At 45.8% G+C, this 22,725-nt stretch overlaps 1 protein-coding gene and 1 non-coding gene across 6 annotated transcripts in view; both read right to left on the bottom strand.

The window, feature by feature from the left end:
- Positions 1-22,725, bottom strand: part of Mgat5 (alpha-1,6-mannosylglycoprotein 6-beta-N-acetylglucosaminyltransferase) — a 281,462-nt gene that overhangs the window by 110,652 nt on the left and 148,085 nt on the right. For all 5 annotated transcript variants that reach the window (XM_029476546.2, XM_021156480.3, XM_029476555.2 and 2 more), the window contains 2 exons: positions 12,944-13,020; positions 11,676-11,765 (listed from right to left, as the gene is read on the bottom strand). In XM_029476546.2, the coding sequence (XP_029332406.1) occupies positions 11,676-11,765; positions 12,944-13,020 (167 nt within the window). The remainder of the gene's footprint in view (positions 1-11,675; positions 11,766-12,943; positions 13,021-22,725) is intronic.
- On the bottom strand, positions 2,189-2,297 carry LOC115032428 (small nucleolar RNA U6-53/MBII-28). Its single transcript, XR_003838107.1, has one exon. It is a non-coding gene; the product is annotated as a small nucleolar RNA U6-53/MBII-28 (small nucleolar RNA).

Here is a 22,725-nt window from a genome sequence, read left to right as displayed (position 1 = left end):
GAAAAGTCACTTTTCATCACACAGGAGAGAAGGCAAATGTATTCCTCTGCAGACAATCACACAGACCTGCTGACATGAGAATGCTTCCTCCCAATTCTCCTTAGGTGTTCAGGGCACTCAAAACTGGCTTCACCCAGCCGGAATCCATGTGAATAGCCAGAGTTGGGAGGCCACCGAGTTCCATTCGGAGACCAAGCACACACCACAGTCCTTTGTTATCTAGCACGTGACTGCTGGTTATCCTCTTCTAGGACCAAGGGACTAGTTCTGTAATTGGCTCTTTCATTCTAATCTGACTCTTCATTCTCCCTCCTGACATGATACTGGACAGAACTACTCTATGAATAAGTTCAAAATTCCCCTGTTTTGTGTCTCAATCTGAAATCTTAGGAGGTTTGTCAAGATAAGGCTATAGCTGGGAGAAATTACCAATGTGAATAATACCAATGTCAATAAAAGGATATGTACACCCTAGTACTTAAAACACACTATGAATAGAGTCATTCATTCACTAAGCATACGCATCAGGCACTCCTGTTTAACAAAATAGTCCTGGTTACTGTGACAGTGATACAATGATGATCAATCAGAAAATAATGAGTGTGGATCAAACATACCACATGTACTTCAACCAAAGACTTCTTAATGATCACAACAACAACACCAACAAAAGAATGGATGCAAGCCAAAAACAAAACAAGCAAAAAGCAAAAACAAAACCAATCCTCTTTTAAATACTAAAAAAGTGTTAGATAGCTGTGGAAGGCACCTGGGATGTAAAAGGTTTTCAGGGGCCAGTGCCCTCACTGGTTCAGTAGAAAACGAGGCTTGGGGCTAAAGCTCAATCCCCAGGTCCCAGAAGGTCGAAGGAGAGCAGTGACCGCTGCCTGAGACTGTCCCTTGACCATCATGTTATGTCAGTGCTATGCCCATGCTCCCATATATAATAGTAAGTAAGTAAGTGATAAATATCATAAAATATTTCCAGGTTTTCTATAGGAACTCTTTGTCTAGCATGTGACTGCCTGGACTGGATAGGAAATTAAAGTAATTTACCCCTTGGACATGCCTATAAATGAAAAAGAAAAATAGAAAGGGCATTACTGATCCTAGTGATGGTGAAGGAAAAGGTGTATTATAGATATTTGGAAAAGCATAGCCAGAGGCAAAGAAATCTTGGAGTGTCCAGAGTGGACATGACCAACAGACTGAGCCGGGTCACATGTGGAGAAGGCAGAGAGCAGAGGAGAGAGAGCAAAGGAGAGCAGAGGAGAGCAGAGGAGAGCAGAGGAGAGCAGAGGAGAGCAGAGGAGAGGAGAGGAGAGCAGAGGAGAGCAGAGGAGAGGAGAGCAGAGGAGAGCAGAGGAGAGCAGAGGAGAGGAGAGCAGAGGAGAGCAGAGGAGAGCAGAGGAGAGCAGAGGAGAGCAGAGGAGAGCAGAGGAGAGGAGAGGAGAGGAGAGGAGAGCAGAGGAGAGGAGAGGAGAGGAGAGGAGAGGAGAGGAGAGGAGAGGAGAGGAGAGGAGAGGAGAGGAGAGGAGAGGAGAGAGCCAGGAGCCTAGAGACCAAGAGACCAAAGGCAAAAGGGAAAAAGACTGGTGAAGCCAAAGTGGCTGGCCGGGCTATATATGGAAGAGCAGCTGGGGGAAGGGTCAGCCAGGGGCTGGGGTACACCAGCCAGAAGGGCCCTGAACTGGTATGGAGTGAGGGAATGCTGGGAGAACCTGGAGGCCAGTGTCCACTTTACTATGTCAGTAGGCATCTCAGCCATTTGTGCTGGGTTTGCGACCTAACATCTTAAAGAAGAAGAAGCATACCTAGATATCAGGATACTGGCCGCTTGCCTGGGGTCCCAGCTTACGATGGAAAGGAAAGTGGGAAGAGAGAGAGAGAGAGAGAGAGAGAGAGAGAGAGAGAGAGAGAGAGAGAGAGAGAGAGAGAGAGAGAGAGAGGATGTGAAGGAGAGAGTCATGAACACATAACCTAGTAGTATAAGCCTCCTGGAAAAAGGATGAAACACCATCCATCCATGATGCACAAAAGATCTTCAGCCTCACTCTGATCAGACTCCATGGGATAGTAGACAGAGGGTCAGGACACAGTGCCACAGAGAGAGAATCATCAAAGGTCAGAGCTGGACACACTGATGGTAAACAAAGTTAAGGAAGTTTTTGCTTTTGCCTTTCCTTCTGTCCCTCAGGTCTCCACGTGAGAAGTCTTGTTAAACTCACTGGCACCCAAACCAGGCAGGAATAGCCTGGCTGGTGGCTCAGTATTAGCATGGCAACTCATCACTGGGACAGAGAAATGGCGGGGGGTGCAGGGGCTAATCAGTTAGCAGGGTGTCCGCCTAGGATTCATGAAGCCCTGGGTTCCATCCCAGCACCACCAAAACTGGATATAAGAGTGCACATCTGTAATCCCAGCATTTGGGAAGTTCCAGGTCATCCTCAGCTACACGCAGGAGTTGAAGCTGAGGCTAGCCTGGCTATATGAGACCATTCTAAAAGTGTGACATGGATTTTGACCACATAACACAAACTACCAGACAACACTGAAAACTATGTGGAGTTCAGTGGATGGCTCAGTAGGTAAAGAACAAGTGTGAAGGTCTCATGCTTATAATGCTAGACTTCTACAGCAAGAGGATGCAACAACCAGAATATTCTCAGAGTCTGAGGGCCAGTGAACTATACATAACAGAAAAGCAACAGAGACTCAATATCAAATTGGAAGGTGAGAACTGACACCTGAAGCTCTCCTCTAACTGTCACCCATGCTCTACAGCACACTAATGTCCATGTTCACACACACATACACACCCCCCCACACGCATGCATGCACAAGCATGCACATATGCACCTGCTTGACCACATACACACATACACACCACATGCACAAGCATTCACTCGACTAAACACACAGAGAGAGAGAGAGACAGAGAGACACAGAGAGACAGAGATTAAACATAGACCAGTTAAGTACTGGAGCCCTGCCAACCACATGTTCCAAGAAGGACAGACACCGTAGTCTGGGGTTTGGCAGCTCTTTCCCTCTGAGTTTTGCGTGGTGGAGATCAAGAAAAGATGTTCACTATAAATGTCATTAAGAAAGAAATGCCATTAAGACTAATTGCGGGAGGAGAATGGTGGGAAAGGGGCAGAGACACCAGCCAGCTATACACAGCTCTCCCAAGTCAGGATGGCTTGAAAAACCCTTTTGCAAAGGGCATCTTAACACTCGGGCAGCAAGAACAATGAACGTACGGAGACGAGAAGATAGAGATGAAGTCTGGGTGCAGAAAATGGAAAGACCTCAACCATAAATCTCAGCCAACTGCCTTGACTGCCAGGAAACCTCATCTTATGGGAAGAGAATTTCAGCCTTCATGCCGCTAAACACGTTCAAGGCACAGTGTGGTCTACTCGGGCAACAGCCGAGAGGGACATTTAAAGCCTGCCTCGACCTGTTCCCACGTGTCAGTCTTGCTGTTGTTCAGTTTTTCTCCTGCAGCCTGAACAGTCAATTCTCCAAGACTGCCCACTCTGACAGATTAGTCTCTGTAACACCATTTCCAAGTTATCTTTCACAGCCCACACAGGCTATAAATCCCGATCATTGTGCGGGTTATTAGGATTTCATTTCATGCTTGCATTCACAAGCATTTAAGCTTCCAACCTTTCCTGTTGGGCATTAATCTTGGCAGTAATCAAGGGATTAAGTACGCTGAATTTAAACTCAAGGTTAATAGCATGCTCAACCAATATTGGTTTTACATATTGCCAAGGGAAAACTGAAAGGCAGGGACCTTTATGTCCATTGTTCATGAGACAGAAGAAGCAGATTGATGGGTAAGGCCTGGAATTGTTTCTTTTGTTCCATTAGGAAGGTCACACACACATACACACATGCATGCTCACACACACCTGCCCAGACTGGCATTTGGAGTAGTAGTTTGTAAACATCTTAAGATCTAGCAATAAATCACTGGGCAATTTGATTATCTCATACTAAATATACCTGCAGTAGCTACAGAAATGGTTCAAAAAAATCATATCAACCCAAGGCTGGGGAGACAGCACAGCTGGTAGAATGCTTGCCAGTCAAAAATGAGGATCTGATTTCTATCCTAGGCTGGGTATGGTGGTGTGCCCGTGTAATCCCAAGGCTAGGGAGGTAGAGAGACAGGAAGATGCCTGGGCCTCACGGGCTGGCCAGCTTAGAGTACTTGGTAAGCTCCAGGCCAGTGAGAGAGTCTGTTTCAAGAAAGAAGGGTTATATATATAGAGAGAGGGCTCAGAAGACAGCTAAGTGAGTAAAAGGCTTACATGACCAGTTTAACCCTCCACCCCTATAGAAGACACCACCAGGAAGGCATGGCAGTCACTTATAATCTTAATACCTGGGAGGTAGAGTCAGGAGATCCTTAGGGCAAGTTAGCTAGGCAGACCAGCTAGAATCAGCTACTTCGGGGTTCAGTGAGAGATCCACCTCAATAATATAGAAAGACCGAAGAAGATGCCTGGCTTTAACTTTGGTCCTCCACATACAAATGCAGACATGAGTGCCCATACACATGTGGCCATACATATGAATGGGGAAACAAAAATCGAGCAAGCAAATGATGACAAAGTCAACAGTATCTGAAGAACTACACAGAGGCTGGCCTCTGCTTCTGCATGTGCCTCTGACCCTCACACACACACATAGAAAAACCGTAGTGCCAATGAGTCAGGAGATCTAGAAAAATATGTTGCATGCTAGGTTTTGGAACAATGGTATAAAGAGAAAAAGATAACATAGGTGTCAGATACATGAACATCGTCCATCAATGAACTGCAGATGGGGGTGAAGAAACTTGTTCTGAGTTTTATAAGAGCCACTAGCTATAAAACGTGTGGACAGCTGAACTGACTTAATATGCCTGAAACAAGGGCAGTTGCAGCAATTCCTCTGTACGGCCTTGTCTCTAGAATAGGACTAGCCACACAGCTCAAAGAAACTGATGGACAAAGTGACCTGCCTGGTGATGAAGTATGAGGCTGCCCAACGAGCTGAATCACTCACATACTCTCACAGCAGAGCAAGTGACACCTGGCTTTCATTATCTATGACCTCATGGGAGCCTGGTGTGATTTCTCCTGTTTGAATGGCAGGCATCAAAATTAGGGAGTAGTGGAAATTAAGCAATGGAGACCATCAAGTGAAATCAGCTAATTAGGGATATATGTCCAACATGAGTGAGTCTTGGCACAGAGAGAATGCAGAGCCAGCGGCTGTTGGCTACTAAGCTGTGTCAGTATTACTTCAAAATGAAGGACTGAGGGGGCACCAAGTGTGGAACTCTGAAGCTGGGAGATGCAACTCTCGCAGTGTAGCTGCCAATGGCCTGGCTCTCTCTCCTCTAAGGCCATGCCCAGCAGTGAAACGTGGATGGGCATCTGCAGCCATCAGCATAAGTAATGCTTCACTCTGCTTGTGACTGCCCTGGAGAGGGCGGAAGATACTACAAAGAAAAACGTATGTGCGCCCCTCTCTCCACTGACTACAGAGACAATGGAGCTCAAGGAAAGGCCACCCGATGCATGGTGCAAGCTGTGGGGCGGGGAAGGAATCTGTCTCCAGGAAAGAGATTTCACACACTTCTGACAACTTGTCAGACCACCTTGCAGGAGAGACCAGAGTTGAGGAAATGATGGTGGGCGGGGCCATACATTGACCAGGACTGCTTAGCCATGAACAGCTCTTGTCTTCCATTTCATCCTAAACCTCATGGCAGGACCCTGAAGACGGACATAGAGTGGGGTCACTGGCCCTCTTTATTGGTTCCCCTCTCCAAGATGGGCACTTTGGATAAGCTTTCTCGGCTTTCTCTACTGCTTGTCTCTCTCTGGCATACTGTGGACGGTGACTAAGCCTAGCTTACCGGGGCTGCCGGGGCCCAGGCTTCACCATAACAACTCCAGGAATGCTCTGGCCATCTCACAAGTCCATCCCTAAAGAAGGGAGCCCTGACTGTTGTTGCTACACTGCTGTTGCCAGTGTGGTGTCAGGCAGATAGATGACAAGCAGTGGAGAGCAGCCATAGTTCCCAGAGAGAAGGCTGTACTTTGGGGGATTCAATTAAAAAGGATTTGTAGGTTACAAGGTGGTTAATGGCCAAGGAGGTCACAGATAGAGAGGAAACTTCTACTGTCTTGCTAAATGGACATGTCAAACCGCCTTCTCTGGAGTGCCATTTATATGACTCTCATCCTTGGTCAGAGAAGCTTCCTCCTGCAGTAAATAGCGAGTGGAGACTCTTGACTGGTGGAAGTGCTGAGAGTGTCTCTGGAGTGCCCAGCCCTAAATGGCCATCTGTACACACTCCTCCCTCACAAGCCTCAGGGAACATGAGGGAAGGGACCAGGATGAGTGAATGTTTGAGGCAGAGGATGGGGAAGAGAACCATGGCATACTGTCTCTTGGACATGAGATGGCCATCACACTCAGGATCCACTGTAGCTATGGTTACCTGGACCAAGCAAGTCAACATTCCAGCCAGCCAAACTAATTAGACTCCATGGAGTACTAAAGAAAATGAAACAAAAGGAGAGGATATGGAGGTAGAAGGGTTGTGTCAGGCATGTGTAGAGGGAGTGGGAGAGTGGGGATAGAGCACACAGGATCAGGATACACACAAAACTGTCAGTTGTTTTAACTGGGTGGATTGGTTAGGGCGGCTGCTGCAGCTCCGTTACTCACTGCAAGCGGGTATGCTAAAGACAAGGATGGAAGGAAATAAAGCAAGGGGCACATCCTGAATCTGAAGGTTCCAGGCCATCCCTCAAATGATACCTACTTTAGGTCTTCTGCGTGTCTGTCTGTCTCTGTTCTGATGCCAAACCCACAAACAAGCCCAGCTCTTTCCATGAAGACTGGAAATGCAATAGCCATGCCCACATACCTAATGATTGAGTTTACAGAGCAGGTCAAACTAAGATGCCTTTCTCATTCTGCCAGCTTCACGAGAAACCTGGTGTGTGATATGAAAGGAAGCAGGTCTCAGAGTTCAACAAAAAAGAAAACTTATAAGGTAGTGAGAAAGGAAAGAAGAAAAACAAAAAGCCTAAACTACCAAACAGGCCCACATAGCTGTATTACCTAGCATCTTATTTGTGTGTGTGTGTGTGTGTGTGTGTGTGTGTGTGAGAGAGAGAGAGAGAGAGAGAGAGAGAGAGAGAGAGAGAGAGAGAGAGAGAGAGAGAGAGAGAGAACATCTACATGCATGGGATTCTTTGAAGCTAGAGTTAATGGCTATTGTTATCAGCCTGATATGGGTGCTAGGAACCAAACTTAGGTCCTCTACAAGAACAGCAAGCATGTTTAATGTTAAGTCATCTCTCCAGACGCTTGTCTAGAATTTTCATACTGCAAGGTAAGGAACTGACTTAGGGGACTGGTCTCAATTTCACATAACTGGCTCTGTGTATCAATCAGCTCCTAACACAAACATGGAGCAACATCCCCCATGGAGACTAGCAGTCAAGGGCAAGTGTGTTTTCACACGCATGCAAAGCGTATTTGTTAGCTTTCCTTCGACATTCCACAATGTACATGCTTATCAAAGCACCATGCTACACACCACATATTCAGTCCTTATCAGTCAAAAAAGGCGGCCACGGGACTGAGGAGATGGTCCAGTGTTTGCCATATAAGCATGTGGATGTGAGTTCTAAGCCACAGCACATTAAACAAACAAACAAATAAAACCAAACAAACAAAAAAAAAAGCTGGAAGTGACTGTGCATACCAGTAACCCCAGCACTGAGGAGGTGAAAATGGGGGATCCTTGGGGTTCACTGGCCAAAAAGTCTAGCCTAAGTTCTGTATTCCAGACTTAGTGAGACCCTGTTTAAACAGTAAGGTAGATGGCCACGAGGGGAGACATATGGCCTCCAATTGAACACCCCGCCCCCAACTCCTGGCACAAAACAAAACAAGACACTAACCAATCAACTAACCTGGTATCAAGGACGAGACCAGTTTCTACCTAACTAGCAGTCATAGCAAATGCTTAGCTTATTAAACTGGCGACTTGACTCTAACTCTAAAAGTGAACAGCCAGCCCATCCAGAATGTTCTTGAATTAAGGATAACATGAAAACGCCTAAGTATGTCACCTATGTTTACTGGGCATCCTTGGTCTGCTAGGCCCTCTCCAAGGACATTCAGATGTGAGCCTGGACATCCTCATGCTATCCTGATGGGAGGCAGATGGTTTTAAAAACAAACAGAACTACAACGAGAACTTGAGGAAACACATTGTGCCACAGAGATTAAGAAATGGCGAAAGAGCAAATAGGATGTTCCTGGGCCGGGACCTTTCAGGAGTGACCATCCCTCCTGCAGCTGTCGCTGAGGCTATGGGGTGACACAATAGGCCCTTGTCAGAGTCATTTTCAGAGCCCGATTGTGATAAAGAGGTCCACACTACTTACTTTGCTAACTGCTCTAATACAAACCCTGCCAAAAGCAACTTAAAGAAGGAAGGGTTGATTCTGGCTCCGAGTTTCAGGACACAGTGCTTCTTGTTGGTAATACGAGGTGCCAGATGGCCACATGGCATCATCAACATCCAGGAAGCAGACGGAGATGGATGACGGTGCTCAGATTGCTTCCTTCTGTTTACTCGGCTTGGGAGCCCAGCCCATGGGACCACATTATGTTAGATCTTTCCTCTATAGCCCACACGATACATTTCCTTACACATGTCCATGGGCTTGCTTTCTAGATGACTGTAGACCCTGCCAAGCTGAGGACCAGTGGTAACTACTACAAGGTTCCCAGATACGCAAGAGGAGCCATCTCTCTCTCCTGTTTTATGGCTAGTTATACCCATCCTTTCTTCCTCTCCCATCTGAATCTCATTCTTTTCTTCTTTTTTCCCATTAAACTCTTTTTTTTTTTTTTTTTTTTTTTTTTTCAAGACAGGGTTTCTCTGTGTAGCCTTGGCTGTCCTGGAACTCACTTTGTAGATCAGGCTGGCCTCGAACTCAGAAATCCACTTGCCTCTGCCTCCCGAGTTCTGGGATTAAAGGCGTGCACCACCACCACCCGGCCCCATTAAACTCTTAAGGTACAGAATGTTCAGCACTGTGGCAAGAAAATGAGCTCTCAGTAGATGCGACAACCCAGGGACTACCAGAGAGACCAGTAAGCACTCACTGAACTGAATCTGCTAATGAGAAGCAAGAAGCTGGTCTTATGCCAAGGCTACTGAAGGGTAACTGCATCTCAGGAAGAGAATAAGTCTGGGCCTATGAAACCATGGTCTCCATATAGACCGGTGCTGCCTGTGGACTCTCCTCCTTCTCCTCAGACCCCTACTTTCCTCTCTCTTGAGCATCTACCCTTCTTCCATTGGGAGTGTGGACAGGGTAGCAGTTTTAAGGGAAATGAACCTATCATAGCCCATGTCTGTGCCCTTCAGCCCACCACATTACTTCTCCACATCTTCCCAGCTTTGGTCCAGGAGCTGCAGAGGAGGCTGGAAAACCCAGGCAGAATGTGACATCCTTTATCTCCTCAGCTCTCCCTTATCCACATGAGCCATGGTTGTCAATCAGGACCTAGAGCCAGACTCTGGCTTCTCCCATGCCAGGGAAGGAATTTACAAAGGAAATTTTGTAAAATTAAACTAGATGAAGAGTCTTTCCCTCAGGGCACGAGAGATACTTCAAATTGAGTTCTCACTGGGGTGAAGGTCTCCCATAGCCTGACTCTCCTAGCAGAAGTAAATGAGAAGGCTGCAGAAGCCAGGAATCAGGAAGAAGCTCAAACAATTGCTGCAAATTCAATATCTCGGCAGCTGAGGAGGAACACCCAGGATAGCCTATGCTTCTCATTTCTAGAAGGCATTTTATTATCATCAGTGCTGGGATTCCCCTGATTTCTAGGGAACAAACTTGCCAAGAAAAAGTATGTAGGTGCCTCAGTGATAGGGCCTTGGGATCAAAGCCCAGTGCTGAGGGGTGTGGGGCTCACTATGATATAATGAAGAAAGTAGGTGTGTTTGCTACTTTCCTTTGTAATAAAATGCCTTACAAAAGCAACTTAATGGAGACCAGATTTTACTTGGGTTCAGAGTTTGAGAGTGCAATCAATCGAGGCAGGAGCACCAGGACACACTGCATCACAGTTGGGGGGAGGGGTCCTCCCACCTCAATTCACCCAACCTACAAATTCCCTTACAGGTTGTGTCAACTTGACAGTCAATGCTAGCTACAGCACAGAGAGAATGTGGATGTAGGAGAAGGGCACGTGCCTTATACTTTTGATGACTTGGGCTTGGTCATCCAAATAAGACGTGCTAGTCAGTTTATGGTACGGAAAAGTGAGGCAACCAGACTGCACAAGGAAAACCATGGCAAGAACATTTAATTTAGCCTAAAAAAAATGGAGCTATTCCACAGGGCATCACTAAGGGGCTGTTCCAATGGGGCAGAATAATGAAAGAACTGGTGAGATCCAGGCACCTGTGTAGGCTCCAAAGCTGCCTGGTCTAGAGGAGATGGTACAGCTAGCTTCTAACTCCCCACTAGGTTCTTCCCCTGCAGCTAACAAATTAGAACTTTTTAACTCTTCTTCCTTTTTTTTTATTACTTTTGAGACAGGTCTCATAGTCTCAGGCTTTCCTCCAACATACTATGTAGTCAAGGATAGCCTAAAATTCTGACATTCCTCCCTTCACCTCCCCAGTTATTAGGACTATAGGCGTGTGCCACTATGCCCAGTTTAGGCAGTGAAACTCTGGGTTTTGTGTATGTTAGACAAGCACTCTTTCCAAAGGAGAGCTAGCAGTCACCTGAGCCAGGGACCCACGGGGTCTGTTAAATGCTATGTGGCCTTGAAAAGATCTGCATTGCAAATGTACGTAAGCAAATGAAAAGGAAAACCAGAGAGAAGAGAGTAAGGATGGTGACAAGAGGTGACTTGGCTCATCACTAGAGAGACACAAATCAAAACCGTGAGTCCTAACTTCAGGCTCATTAAGACGAGTCACTATCCCCAAACTAGAAGGCAGCATGCCTTTGTGAGAACTTGGGAAAGACTTAAAAAGACTCTGGTAGTGTGCTTTCAGCTCTGCGTGCCCAGTGTCTTCCGCTCAGTGCTGAGTGTTCTGTGGACTACACACCACACAGACCTGTTTCCTCAGGCTGGGCCCACTAGCTGGGGGATCTGAAGATGTCTGATGATTTGTTCCCAAGGGAAGGGCTGGCAAGATGGCTTGGGGTAAAGGTGACTGCCACCAAGCCTGATGACCTGAATGTGCCTGGGACCTACACAGGGAAGGAGAGAACCCCACAAGTTGTCCTTTGTCCTCCACTTGTGTGCCATAGTCCCTGTACATGCATGCACACACTAAATAAAAAAAAATTTTTTTTTAAAGGACAAAAGAAAACAAAATAAAAAACTGGTGAAGACTGAAAGTCCTGTAGTCTGTGTATTTTACTGAAATACGAAGTTAAAGCAAACAAAACTCTAAACCCAGGCTTGGTTTTCCTTTATGGGACAGTGTCAGAGCAAAGTGAGGTGTTGCTTGCTGGTCCTTTCAATGATCTTTTTCAGCTTCTCCAACTCCAGGCTCAGTTACAACAGAGCCTCAGCGTGGATGCTCACGTCCTCGAAAGACTCACCTCACTGAGGTAAATAAAAAAGGAGCAGGAGGTCCCGTCCACTCCATAGTCTGCGTAGCAGGGGTCCGAGCGCCACATGTCCTTCATCCACTGAAACGAGAGGAGAGGACGTGGCTGAGGAGATTGTGGAGGAGGGGGGAGGGGACAAAGGACACAGTGGAGTGGATGAGTCAAGTGGAGGCCCATGGGTAGAGCAGAGCCAAAGGTCCCTGAGCTGAGGGCAGGGTGACCAGATGCTCAGATCCCGGAGAGTTCCAGATGCTTGCTAGAGCAGAGCAGAGAAGAGAAGAGGAACTCCCTGTAAACAGAGAGCAGAGGAGACAAAGGCAGGAGAGCTAAGCAAGACTACAGGGGCCCTTCTATTCAACACCCTCAGGAGGTTCCAAGGCCACAGCACAGGGCCTGCAGTGCAGAGCTCAGGCCAAATAGCACAGAAGTGTCAATGAGCACTTACAGCTGCCCCCAAAGAACACCAGGGAATGTTCCCAGGAGGTTCTACTTGAATGACAACCTTTCTCTGAACACCACTGGCCAGGAGTGATTTCTAGGAGCAGGGCAAACAAATACAATTCAGTTTTCTCAAAATAATAGAAGATAAAAGAAGAAAAGGTCAGAAATGCAGGTGTGCCCTGGGAATAGCAGCTCCGGCAACAGCCAGGCCAACCTACTGGCTGAGCTCTAGGTCAGTGAGAGACCCCGTCTCAAGGAAAAGCTGGACCGCACCCAAGGAATGACACAGAAGGCCTCCATACCTACACGCACATACATGTTCATTTGCACAGATTACACACAACAGGCTGGGCTGCGGCTCAGCATGGAGGCCTTGCCTAGCATTCTGGAGACCTTGGGTTTGATCATCAGTGGGACTGCACAGAGTTGAGAATGGGTGGCCAAGTGTGTCTGGGCACTCATTTGCTTATGCAGATATCACATTTCTGTCATAGTCTGGACATGGAGCAGGACTCTGGGGATCCAGGAAGATGGAAGAATTCTAACTAAGCTCCCTTGATGTTGGAACTTGAAGGATCACCTGAAGATGAAGGGCTAGGAAAGACAGAGCAGACACCAGAAGTGGTCCAGGTTCTCAGCCTGACTGCTGACAGCTACTGCTGACCTGCACCCCATGGGAGTGGCAGAGAAGGGCTACCACTAATAGGACAGAAACAGCCTAGAAAGGATTTGCTTCAAGGCTCAGAGGCCCACTGGCATCTTTGGGAGCAGAAAACGATGGAGGGTGTTGGGATGAACAGACATGACTTCTACTTTACCTTGATTTTCCCCTCGCAGTGGGGGTAGCCATCCATAGGAGGCAATACACATTTTTCCTGAACTCCATTAATGATATCTGCAAAGAATGGGAAACAAAAGAAACCATGAGAACCAAAACACAGAAGCCCAACATCACAGTCCACGTAGGCTGAGGGACAAACTGAAATAGAGAGCTCTCCGTGGAGGCAAGGTTCTGATCCATGCAACCCCTCCAGCTACAGGTATGGCTGCCACCACAGCAGAACACTGTTGCTGGGAGTCAGGGGAGCGGTGGTAAGAATGAAAACGGCCCCCACAGACTCACAGGGAGCAGCATCACTGGAGATGTGGCCTTGTTAGAGGAAGAGCATCACTTGGGGTGGGCTCTGGGGTTTCAGAGGCTCAAGCCAGGTCCAGTGGCTCACTGTTGGTGCTGCCTACAGATCCAGATGTGGAACTCTCAGCTACCTCTCCAGCACCACATCTGCCTGCATGTCACCACAATAATGGACTGAACTTCTGAACTGCAAGCCAGCCCCAGTTAAATGGTGTCCTTTATAAGAGTTGTTGTGGTCATGGTGTCTCTTCACACAATAGAAACCCTAACTATGACCGGGGCATTGCCATCAACAAGGAGAGTTTCTGGGATCTTAGCAGTCCTTACAAAGAAAGGTATGTCAGCCTCTATGACAGTCACTCTTCACCCTGCCCCCCATCTGCTTGTGCTCATACGTGCATGCAGGGGAGGCTAGCGAACAATCTCATGTGACATTCCTCAGGAACATTCCACAGATTTTGTTTTATTTTATTGAGATATGGTCTCTCACTGGCTGAAACTCACTACATAGGCTAGGCTGGCTGTCCAGCAAGTCCCAGGGTTCTTCCTGCCTCTACCTCCCTAGTGCTGGGATTACAAGTATGTGCCAACACATGTGGCTTCCTAACATAGTGGGGATTAGACAGATAATTGTAAGCTTTCCCCATGATCACCTCTCCAGACTCTGCAACGGTTCATTTTAAGAACCCAATCACCTTGACTTTTATTTCGAACTGAATGGCATCTGATAGGTTAAAAGTGCCTGGTTATCTTCCCATCATGGTTTTAAAGGGGCAGTGAGAAGAACAGACAAAAATGAGCTTACAATCCCCGCCCCTAAACTTTGGGAACTATGGCCATCTGTCTGTCCTCCCACTGGAAACTGAGCCAAATCTTCCTATCTAGCTCTGCTGCCAACAGCCAGGATAAGCATCTTCTAGAGGGAGGGTGACGCTCTGCCCCTGGTACCTCGTACGTACTTCCTTTTAAAAGATAAAGAGTCTCCAGCAACTGTTTTGTATGTACAACAAGGCAGCATTTCTCCTTGTACACCTGATAGGAGCACGTGGCCATCTTATCAGATGGCCCCTGCAGAGGGAGTCCATGCAAGTTCCTCCACTGGCCCAGTGCTTGGCACCAGCCAGAAGCCAGCGATCTCTACATCTGGCCTGGAGCTACAGCTCTTGCAAGCACTTTCCTCTGCCAGCTTGGCTGTAAGAACCTACAAGTAAATCAGAGGGAACTGCCCAAGGTGAAAGATCGTCTCCTGTTAGAAATGACTCAATACGACTTATTCTCTATTTGGAAAATCTTTGTCTAGGCCTATTTCACACCATGGAGAAAAGTGAATTTCTACAACTAAGTCTCAGACAGATGTTTTAGTTACTTTTATGCTGCTGTGATAAAACGACATGATCAACCCCAAATTTGGCTCCCAGCCCAAAAGGAAGCCAAGGCTGGAACTCAAGTAGGTCAGGAACCTGGAGGAAGAGGCTGAAACAGAACCACAAATGAACATTGCTTACTAGCTTGCCCCTCATGACTTGTGCTGGCTGCTTTCTCCTACAACCCAGGGCCACCTTCACGGAGGTGACCCCACCCACATCCATCATTAATTAAGACAAGAGCACATAGGCATCCCAACAAGCCAATTTTTTTTGTTTGTTTATTTTGTTTTGGTTTTGGTTTTGGTTTAGTTTGTTTTTTTTTCAAGACAGGGTTTCTCTTTGTCATCCTGGCTGACCTGGAACTCACTTTGTAGACCAGGCTGGCCTCGAAGTCAGAAATCCGCCTGCCTCTGCCTCCCAAGTGCTGGGATTAAAGGCTTGTGCCACCACGCCCGGCTCCAATAAGCCAACCTTATGGAGACATTTCCTTAATTCTCTCTTCCCAGATCTGCCTAGGTTTGTGTGAAGCTCAAGTGCACCAACCAACCAGCACATCACTTAATCTCTGCAGAAGATCTCAAGGTCACAGGAAGCTGTCTGCTCCCAAAGGGCCGGGGAAGCCAAGGTGTAGCTAATCCACAAGATCTACTTGCAGCCCCTTGGGAGTCACACAGATTGAGTGTCCCTTGTTTAAGATGCTTGAGAGCCCTGGTTCAGATTTCACAGTTCTTCATATGTTCATAGGCTTGGCATTAGGTTGTACATTCCTAACAGAATATCCCAAATCCAAAGGGTTCCCAAGTCCGAGTTTCTATTTTGAAATGATTTTTTTTTAAAGTTATTTACTTAACTCTCATCATGTTTCCCCCTCGTTGTAGCTTTATTTCACATCTCATATGCATACACACACATACATGACGGTCTGTATCTGTATGAAATGTAGAACCACCATGAGAGAAAGCACGGTGTTCCTGTGAGACCAGCTTGATTCTGCTATATGATTCTCTCCAATGGCGCTCTTTTTATTTCTATTTTTCAAATAGCATCCTATCAACTTCTACAGCACTTTGAAACACATGTCTTGTATTTTATTAGTTTTTCTAGATTTTAGCTTAAAGAGCTGGAAGCACCATCTGCCTCACACTTTACAGGAGACTTCCCACAAGCATAGATGCTGACCCTCTACCTTTTCTGATCCCTAAAACTACAGCCGGGAGAGATGAAAAAGATCCCTAGTTCAATGAGGAAACAATCAAACTCATGAAGCCATTTCTCTTTTGAAGGCACCATGAATCTCTACCATAAAGCTTTATCCTTTGGGGTATGTACATGTGTGTGAGTGTGGCTCTGCGTGTGTGAACATTTACACACCGAGCATGGCACGTGGAGGTCAGAGGGCAACCCCAGGTGTCACTACTCATCTTCTGCCTTGTTTGAAACAGGGTCTCTCATCCACTGCTGTGTAATGCCAGACTAGCTTGTTCCTGAGTTGCTGGGGACTCTGTCTCCACCCCTAATCTTGCTGCAGGAACACTGGCATAAGAGACAAGCACTGGTCCTCACGATCGTGTGGCAAGCGCACTGAGCCATCTCTCCAGCATAGATTTTCCATCTAGGTCAGGATTCTTTCTACCCAACTGTGTCTAGTATTCACAGGCACACACCACAGTCACTTCATTCATGCTCTGTATAGGAAACATGAGCAGAGAGAGTGTGGGGTAAACCGACCAAATAGTATTCTGCTTAGAAAGGCACCTTCGATGGCCTCCTGGACTTGCTAAGTAAGAACTCAAAGCTAGGCCATTACCTATGTGCAAATACTATAGAACTGAACAGAAATTTACATGAAAACACATTGCCATACAGGGGCCTGGAGAGATGGCTCAGGGTGTAAAGCAACTGCGGCACAAGAGGGAGGACCAGAGTTCAGGCTCCCAGCACCCACGTAAATGCCAGGCAGATGTGACAGCCTGCCTCTGTTGCTAGTGGTGTGGGGTCAGAAGAGACAGGGCATTCCCAGAGCATGCTGGGTAGCTACAGTAGCCAAACTGGTGGGCTCAACTGGCTTCAAGAGAGAGGCTCCGCCTCAAACCACAAGCTGGAGAGCAACCAATGAAGATGTGTGGTATCAACCTCTTACCTCCACAAGCATGCACACATGTGTGTATGCTAACACACAGGTGAAAACACACATACACATGCATGCACAGGACACAAACCTATATAAGCAAAAAAGATTCCCCAAAACAATTTAGCCCAAACCATCCCTGACTACTTATTGTTCCTTTTTGTCTTAGCTTCCTGCAGGATTATCTGCCTAATTACGCTTCTGAGCACTAGTCAGCAGGGAAATCAGGCAGAGGGATGCTGCAGAAGAGGGACAGGCTAGAGAAGGGGAAGGTAGTTTGATGTGTGTTCCAAAACCAGAGAGCTTTACTGAGGATAATCCCAGCCCTATGAATGGAGACAAGCTGCCAACCCTCCAGGCCTAAGATAAGAGGGTGGAGAGGGGAGATGATTAGAGCCTAGGATGGATGCGGGGTAGTATGGGAAGAACTATGGCAGGACAGCTGAGCAGGCACTGCAGGCTAAAGGCTTGTGAATGCCAGGCTCAGAACCCAGTGTCTGGATTACCACTGCAAGCAAAGGGAAAGCTGCTGGATGCTAATGTAGTTTGGGGAAGCAACCAATATGCATTGACAAGAGAACAAAAACAAAAACTCTGACCACTTTATTTTGTGTGTTAAAGATAAAATCCCATTAAGGATACTGTACTCCAAAAGAAAACTACCACATAAGATCTTTACAGTTGAACAGAATTTTATATGCAACATTAACTGTTCAGGAGTTGAAGCTCACCTTGCATTGGTAGCTCACCTGCTAGAGTTCTTGCCTAGCATGCGCAAAGCCCTGGGTCCCATCCCTCACATCCCCATAAAGAGGGTACAGTTACACGCCTGTAGTCTCAGTGTAAGGGAGATGAATGCAAAAGGATCAGAAGTTATCCCACTTAACTGTGGACAGGGATAGAGTCCAGCCTGGTGAGGAAGGCGTGGTGTCGAGAGCAGGAGACAACGAGTAGAGAGAGAACAGGAAGAGGTCCAGGGGTGTAGAGCCTTAAGGCCCTCCCCTAACGACCATAACGGCATGCTTCCACCAGCAGCTCTCCAATTCCTAAAGGTTTCCTAACCATCCCAAACAGAACCACCAGCTGGTTAATCACACAATCATCCACTGAGACATAGTATGGGAGACGATTCCCATTCAAACCACTGGCCCATGCACCAACCCCCTGGGAGGGTTCTCCTCACTCGGGAATTGTTGCAAAGCTTTCTAAGGACCTAGTTACCCTTCCTGGGCCAGGTACTGAGACCTGCAATGATAACACAGGATTTCATTTAACCTCAGAGCAACTAGGAGACCCTAGGACGCTCATCATGCAACACAGCATGCAGGTTCTTGCTCCCTCAGTACTCTACTGCTGCAATACATTCATCCTATGAATGATGGTCTTTGTGCTGTCTTGTCACCCCTGGTCAGTTCTAAGTCACTGTGCCTGTGGGTAGTGGGTAAGGGATGCTGAGATCACAATACTTTCGATTTGCACAATGAGAAAAGCTTGGTGATTTTAAGTGGCTATAATAGCACCACAGTACCAACCTGTGTTTGTATATTTCCATTTCTGAGGCTGGAAGGGAAAATGGAGTTTGTATATGATGTGGATAATCAGGGTCCTGCATAAATCTGCATGCACTCATCTTATGCAAATGGCACTTTCTGTAAGAATAAACTTAGTTCCTGGGATCATTTTTCCTGCAACAAAATGTTCTTCAGTATTTTAGGCAACAACAGAGAGAACACAAAATATCCCACACAGGTATCCAGTTACAGTAAATGGGCAAGGCAGTCCCTATTATAAGTTGGGAGAGTGCTAGCTTTATATTTCAAAAACATTTTTAAAAAAGAGTTGCACTATATATCCTTAGAAAAAAATAGCTTCTCTACATAATATTTAAAAAATAAGATAAGGGCTGATGTATTTTGAGACATTCTCAGCTGTCAACTCTGAGGAGACTATGAAACTGGCAAGTAGGTGGAAAGGCTTAGGTGACGGTGGCAAAGACTGGACGGCAGGCATCCTTGGGTTGGGCCTCAGGCAAGTTGGATGACTATACTCCTTTTGCAATAAGTGCAATAAGGTGAGAACCTTTTGGAAGCAGCATTCTCACAGGAGGTTTCCTGGAGGAAGTGGCACTGCAATGTCGCTGTCCTTGTGAAACTGTAACAGTACCCGAATCACGCACATGTACATTTTTTTTCAGTCCCACAAACAACATTTGTTCAGTTTTTCTTCTAGAACAGGCCTGACTCCTCTTATCAGACTGTCAAAGAGGTTCTGAACATGGAGGTCTGTTAGGTAAAAAGGTAGACAAATAAACTCTACACCTGTATGTATTATTAGTATTTCTTATCATTGGGGAAGAGAAAACAATATAGAATTAGAAACTATGAGAAAAGACTGACAATAGAAGACTATTTTAAGTGTATAAATTCCTTTATCACAAGCTTTCACTGAAAGGGTGAATCAACTCAGAAAAGCAGTCAGGAAGGAGAAGCAGAGGCAGGTGGATTTCTGTGAATTCTAGGCCAGCCTGGTCTACATAGGCAAGTTCCAGGGCAGCCAGGCCTATATGAGACTTCAAAAAACCAAGAGGTTAAGAAAAGAACAGCAAAGACCAGCAACACGGCTCAGTGGGTTAGGTACTTAATGCTAAGCCTAGTGACCTGAGTTCAACCCTAAGGACACACTTGCAATGTGGAGCAGCAGAACTGATGCCCACAAATTGTGCCATGGAACATGCAGTTCGCAAAATAAATACACATAAAAATATTTATTTTTTTAAAAGAAAACCAATCAATAAAATTAGCGTTAGATAATGTGAATGCCAGAGGACTGACAAGAAATTTAAAGCAGCTATGATAATATTAAAGACAAAAAAAAATCAGTAGCTGAAAGATTTCTTAGCAGAGAAATGAATACTTGCAAGAACACACACATACATACATATGCACCCACCCTACCACCACCACCAAGAATTCTAGGATGTAAACTAGACTATCTGAAATGGAAAATTTACAGACTAAAAGTAAGAGTAAACTAGGAGAAGCTGAAGAAAAGACCAGTGAACCAGACAGCATCGGAATTGGACAACAGAGGTTGAAGGAAGAGTAAGCAGAGTGTACAGGACATGTCGGAGAGGACAGGCAAATGAATGCCTAGAGAGACAATGGGCTGACAGCTAGCTTTAATTGTCAACTTGATTCAGTAAGGAATCCCATGGGAAGGGGCTCCCAACGACAGCCTGTCTCTATCAGGTTGGTCTGTGCACATTTTTGATAAGGAATCTGTTTTCTTATTTGGGTTAACTGTGGTTGGAAGACCCAGATAGACTGTACATGAACAGCACAGTTTCACAGGACGGAGCCTGGACTGTATAAAGAAGGGTAGGGCAAATGAATTGGGCAGCGAGCAAGCAAACATTGTTTCCTGTCCTTGACTGTGGCTGTGACTAGCCACATCAAGTTCTCGCCACCTTGACACCACTGCAGGGATGGACAAGAACCTACAATTTTAAGTCAAATAAACCCTTTTCCACTAAGCTGCATTTTGTTAGGGTCTTTTTTTTTCCCATAGCAATAGAAAGAAAACAAGAACAAATGGAAAAGAAAAATGCTTGAAGAAATAATGGCCATCAAGTTTCCAAAATCATTTTAAAAAAAAAATCTTTAAGTTCAAATCTAATAACTCAGTGACTCACACAGAAGGCAGAGACAATTACATTTGTTATAACCAAACTGCTAAAGGTCAAAGACAAAGAAAAACATTAAAGGAAGCTAAGGAAAAACAAGACACATTACATAAAAGGCAATAAAGATAGCCAAGCCACCTGACTTCATATCAGAAAAGCTGGAACCAAACCAAACAAAGACAGATTTGCTGCGTAAGTCAAGCGAAAACTTTCTGTTAGTTCTCTACCTATGTCCCTGAAAAATGCCAATCAAAGGTAGACAAACAATGCCATTTTTAGAAAAATAAATGAGAAATTTCACCACTTGCAGACATGTATAACAAGAAATAAAAAAAAAAAATCTTGGAGGCTGAAAATGCTGCTGTCAAGCACAAGGACTTGCGCTCTGTTTTTTCCTAGTGTACATACAATGCTCAGCGCTGCACTGTATGTGTGTAACCCCAGCATGGGCAAGGCAGAGACGGGAGGATACCTGGAGCTTGCTAGCCTGTCAGCTTAGTCAAATGGGTGAGAGCCAGGCCCACGAGAGATGAGAGACCTTGCCACTAAGTCACTAAATACATCAAGCAAGCAAGCCAAGAAGTGGTAGAGGAAGACATCTAACACTTACTTCCACAGGCACACACAGGAGAAAATGTTAGTATATGTCAAGTAGAAAACTATAAGATGTGTGTGTATGTCTCTCTGTGTGTGTATGTTGTTTGTTTGTTTGTTTGTTTGTTGTTGTTTAGAGTCTTTCTATATAACTCTGGCTGTTCTGAGTCTTGCTATCTATACCAGGCAGGCTTTCCACCTTTCTTTGGTTTTTCAAGACAGGGTTTCTTTGTACAGCCCTGGCTGTTCTAGAACTTGCTATTAGGACCAACCTGACCTCAAACTCAGAGATCTGCTTGCCTCTGTCTCCCAAATGGTGGGAATAAAGGTGTGTCCTGCAGCCTTGCCACTGCCTCCGACATGCTAGGGTTAAAGGCATGCCCCACCAGCTACCATGTCCAGCTTTCCCTCACTTCTTTCATCAGGTCTCTGCCTAATTAAAAGGCTATTAGAGTATGATGAGGATTCAGAGATTTTCAATCATATGAAGAACATTACTAGAAAGGATAGCTGATCTATATGAATTAAACATGAACTTATAATATCATAACACTTTTATCTTCATGTGACATCTTCCAAGGTCCCCAGTGTTTACATGGACCCAATGTCTACTTATACTGTGCCTTTTCCTCTGCATACATATGATAATGTGTCCTTTATAAATTAGGCACAGTAAGATTAACAGTAATTAGTGATACAATTCAGTATAGGATATACTATAGCCAAAGCTATTAATGTATATAGAAGAAATTATAGAGGATTTGTTCTTTTCCTTACAAGATTTCAGCCAGGTGTAGCGGTGCATTCCTTTAATTCTAACACAGGAGAGTTCACGGCAAGAGCATATCTATGAGTTTGAGGTCAGTCAGTCCTACATAGTAAGCTGGCTCCAGGCCAGCCAAGGGTACATAGTGAGATCCTGTCTCAAAAAACACCACCAAAAAAAGGACCGTATTTTTATTTTTAATTACGTGTACCTATGTGGGTATTTGTGCCAGTGAGTGTAGTGTCCACTGAGGTCAGAAGAGCTGCTCGATCTTCTGGCTCTGGAGTTACAGGTGACTGTGAGCAGCCGCATGAAACCTGGGAAGGACATTTGGGCCTTCTGGAAAAGTACAGAGTGCTTTTAACCTTGAGCCATCTCTCCAGCCCTCTCGGGGCTTATTCTTCATGTAGATCTTAAAATCCTCAGCACACACGTTGTTTCTTTGTCTAAGTCAAGAGCTTACAGCTGTTTACTCAAAGGAAGTGCTGCACAGCCTTTCTTAGCTATACTGGAATGGCAGTGCTTTAAAACTCTCAAGCTTTGGGCCAGTATGAAGTAAAATAAGGGCTATCCGGACACAGCATTGAGCTGAGCTGATTGCCAAGTGACTGCTGCCAGGTAGCACGTGCGGCAGCAGCAGAACACCAGAGCTCCCCTTCTAGGAAGGAGAGGACGCGAGGCGAGGCCATCACACTGCATGGAACTTAAAACTCACTAATTATTTCTGCAAATTTTCCACTTACGCACGTGACTGCATGGCTTTAATCCCAGCACTCAGGAAGCAGAGGCAGGCAGATCTCTGTGAGTTTGAGGTCAGCCTGGTCTACAGAGTGAGTTTCAGGACAGCCAGGACTACACAGAGAAAACCTATCTGGAAAAACAAAACCAAAAAGCTGCTGGTTATTTTTGGAATCCTCTGTTAACATTT

Source organism: Mus caroli, unplaced genomic scaffold, assembly GCF_978045245.1.
Source record: "Mus caroli unplaced genomic scaffold, Mus_caroli_1 scaffold_1, whole genome shotgun sequence".
Lineage (NCBI taxonomy): Eukaryota > Metazoa > Chordata > Mammalia > Rodentia > Muridae > Mus > Mus caroli.
Note: the sequence above shows the minus strand (reverse complement) of the source record. Positions and strands in the feature narration are given on the sequence as shown.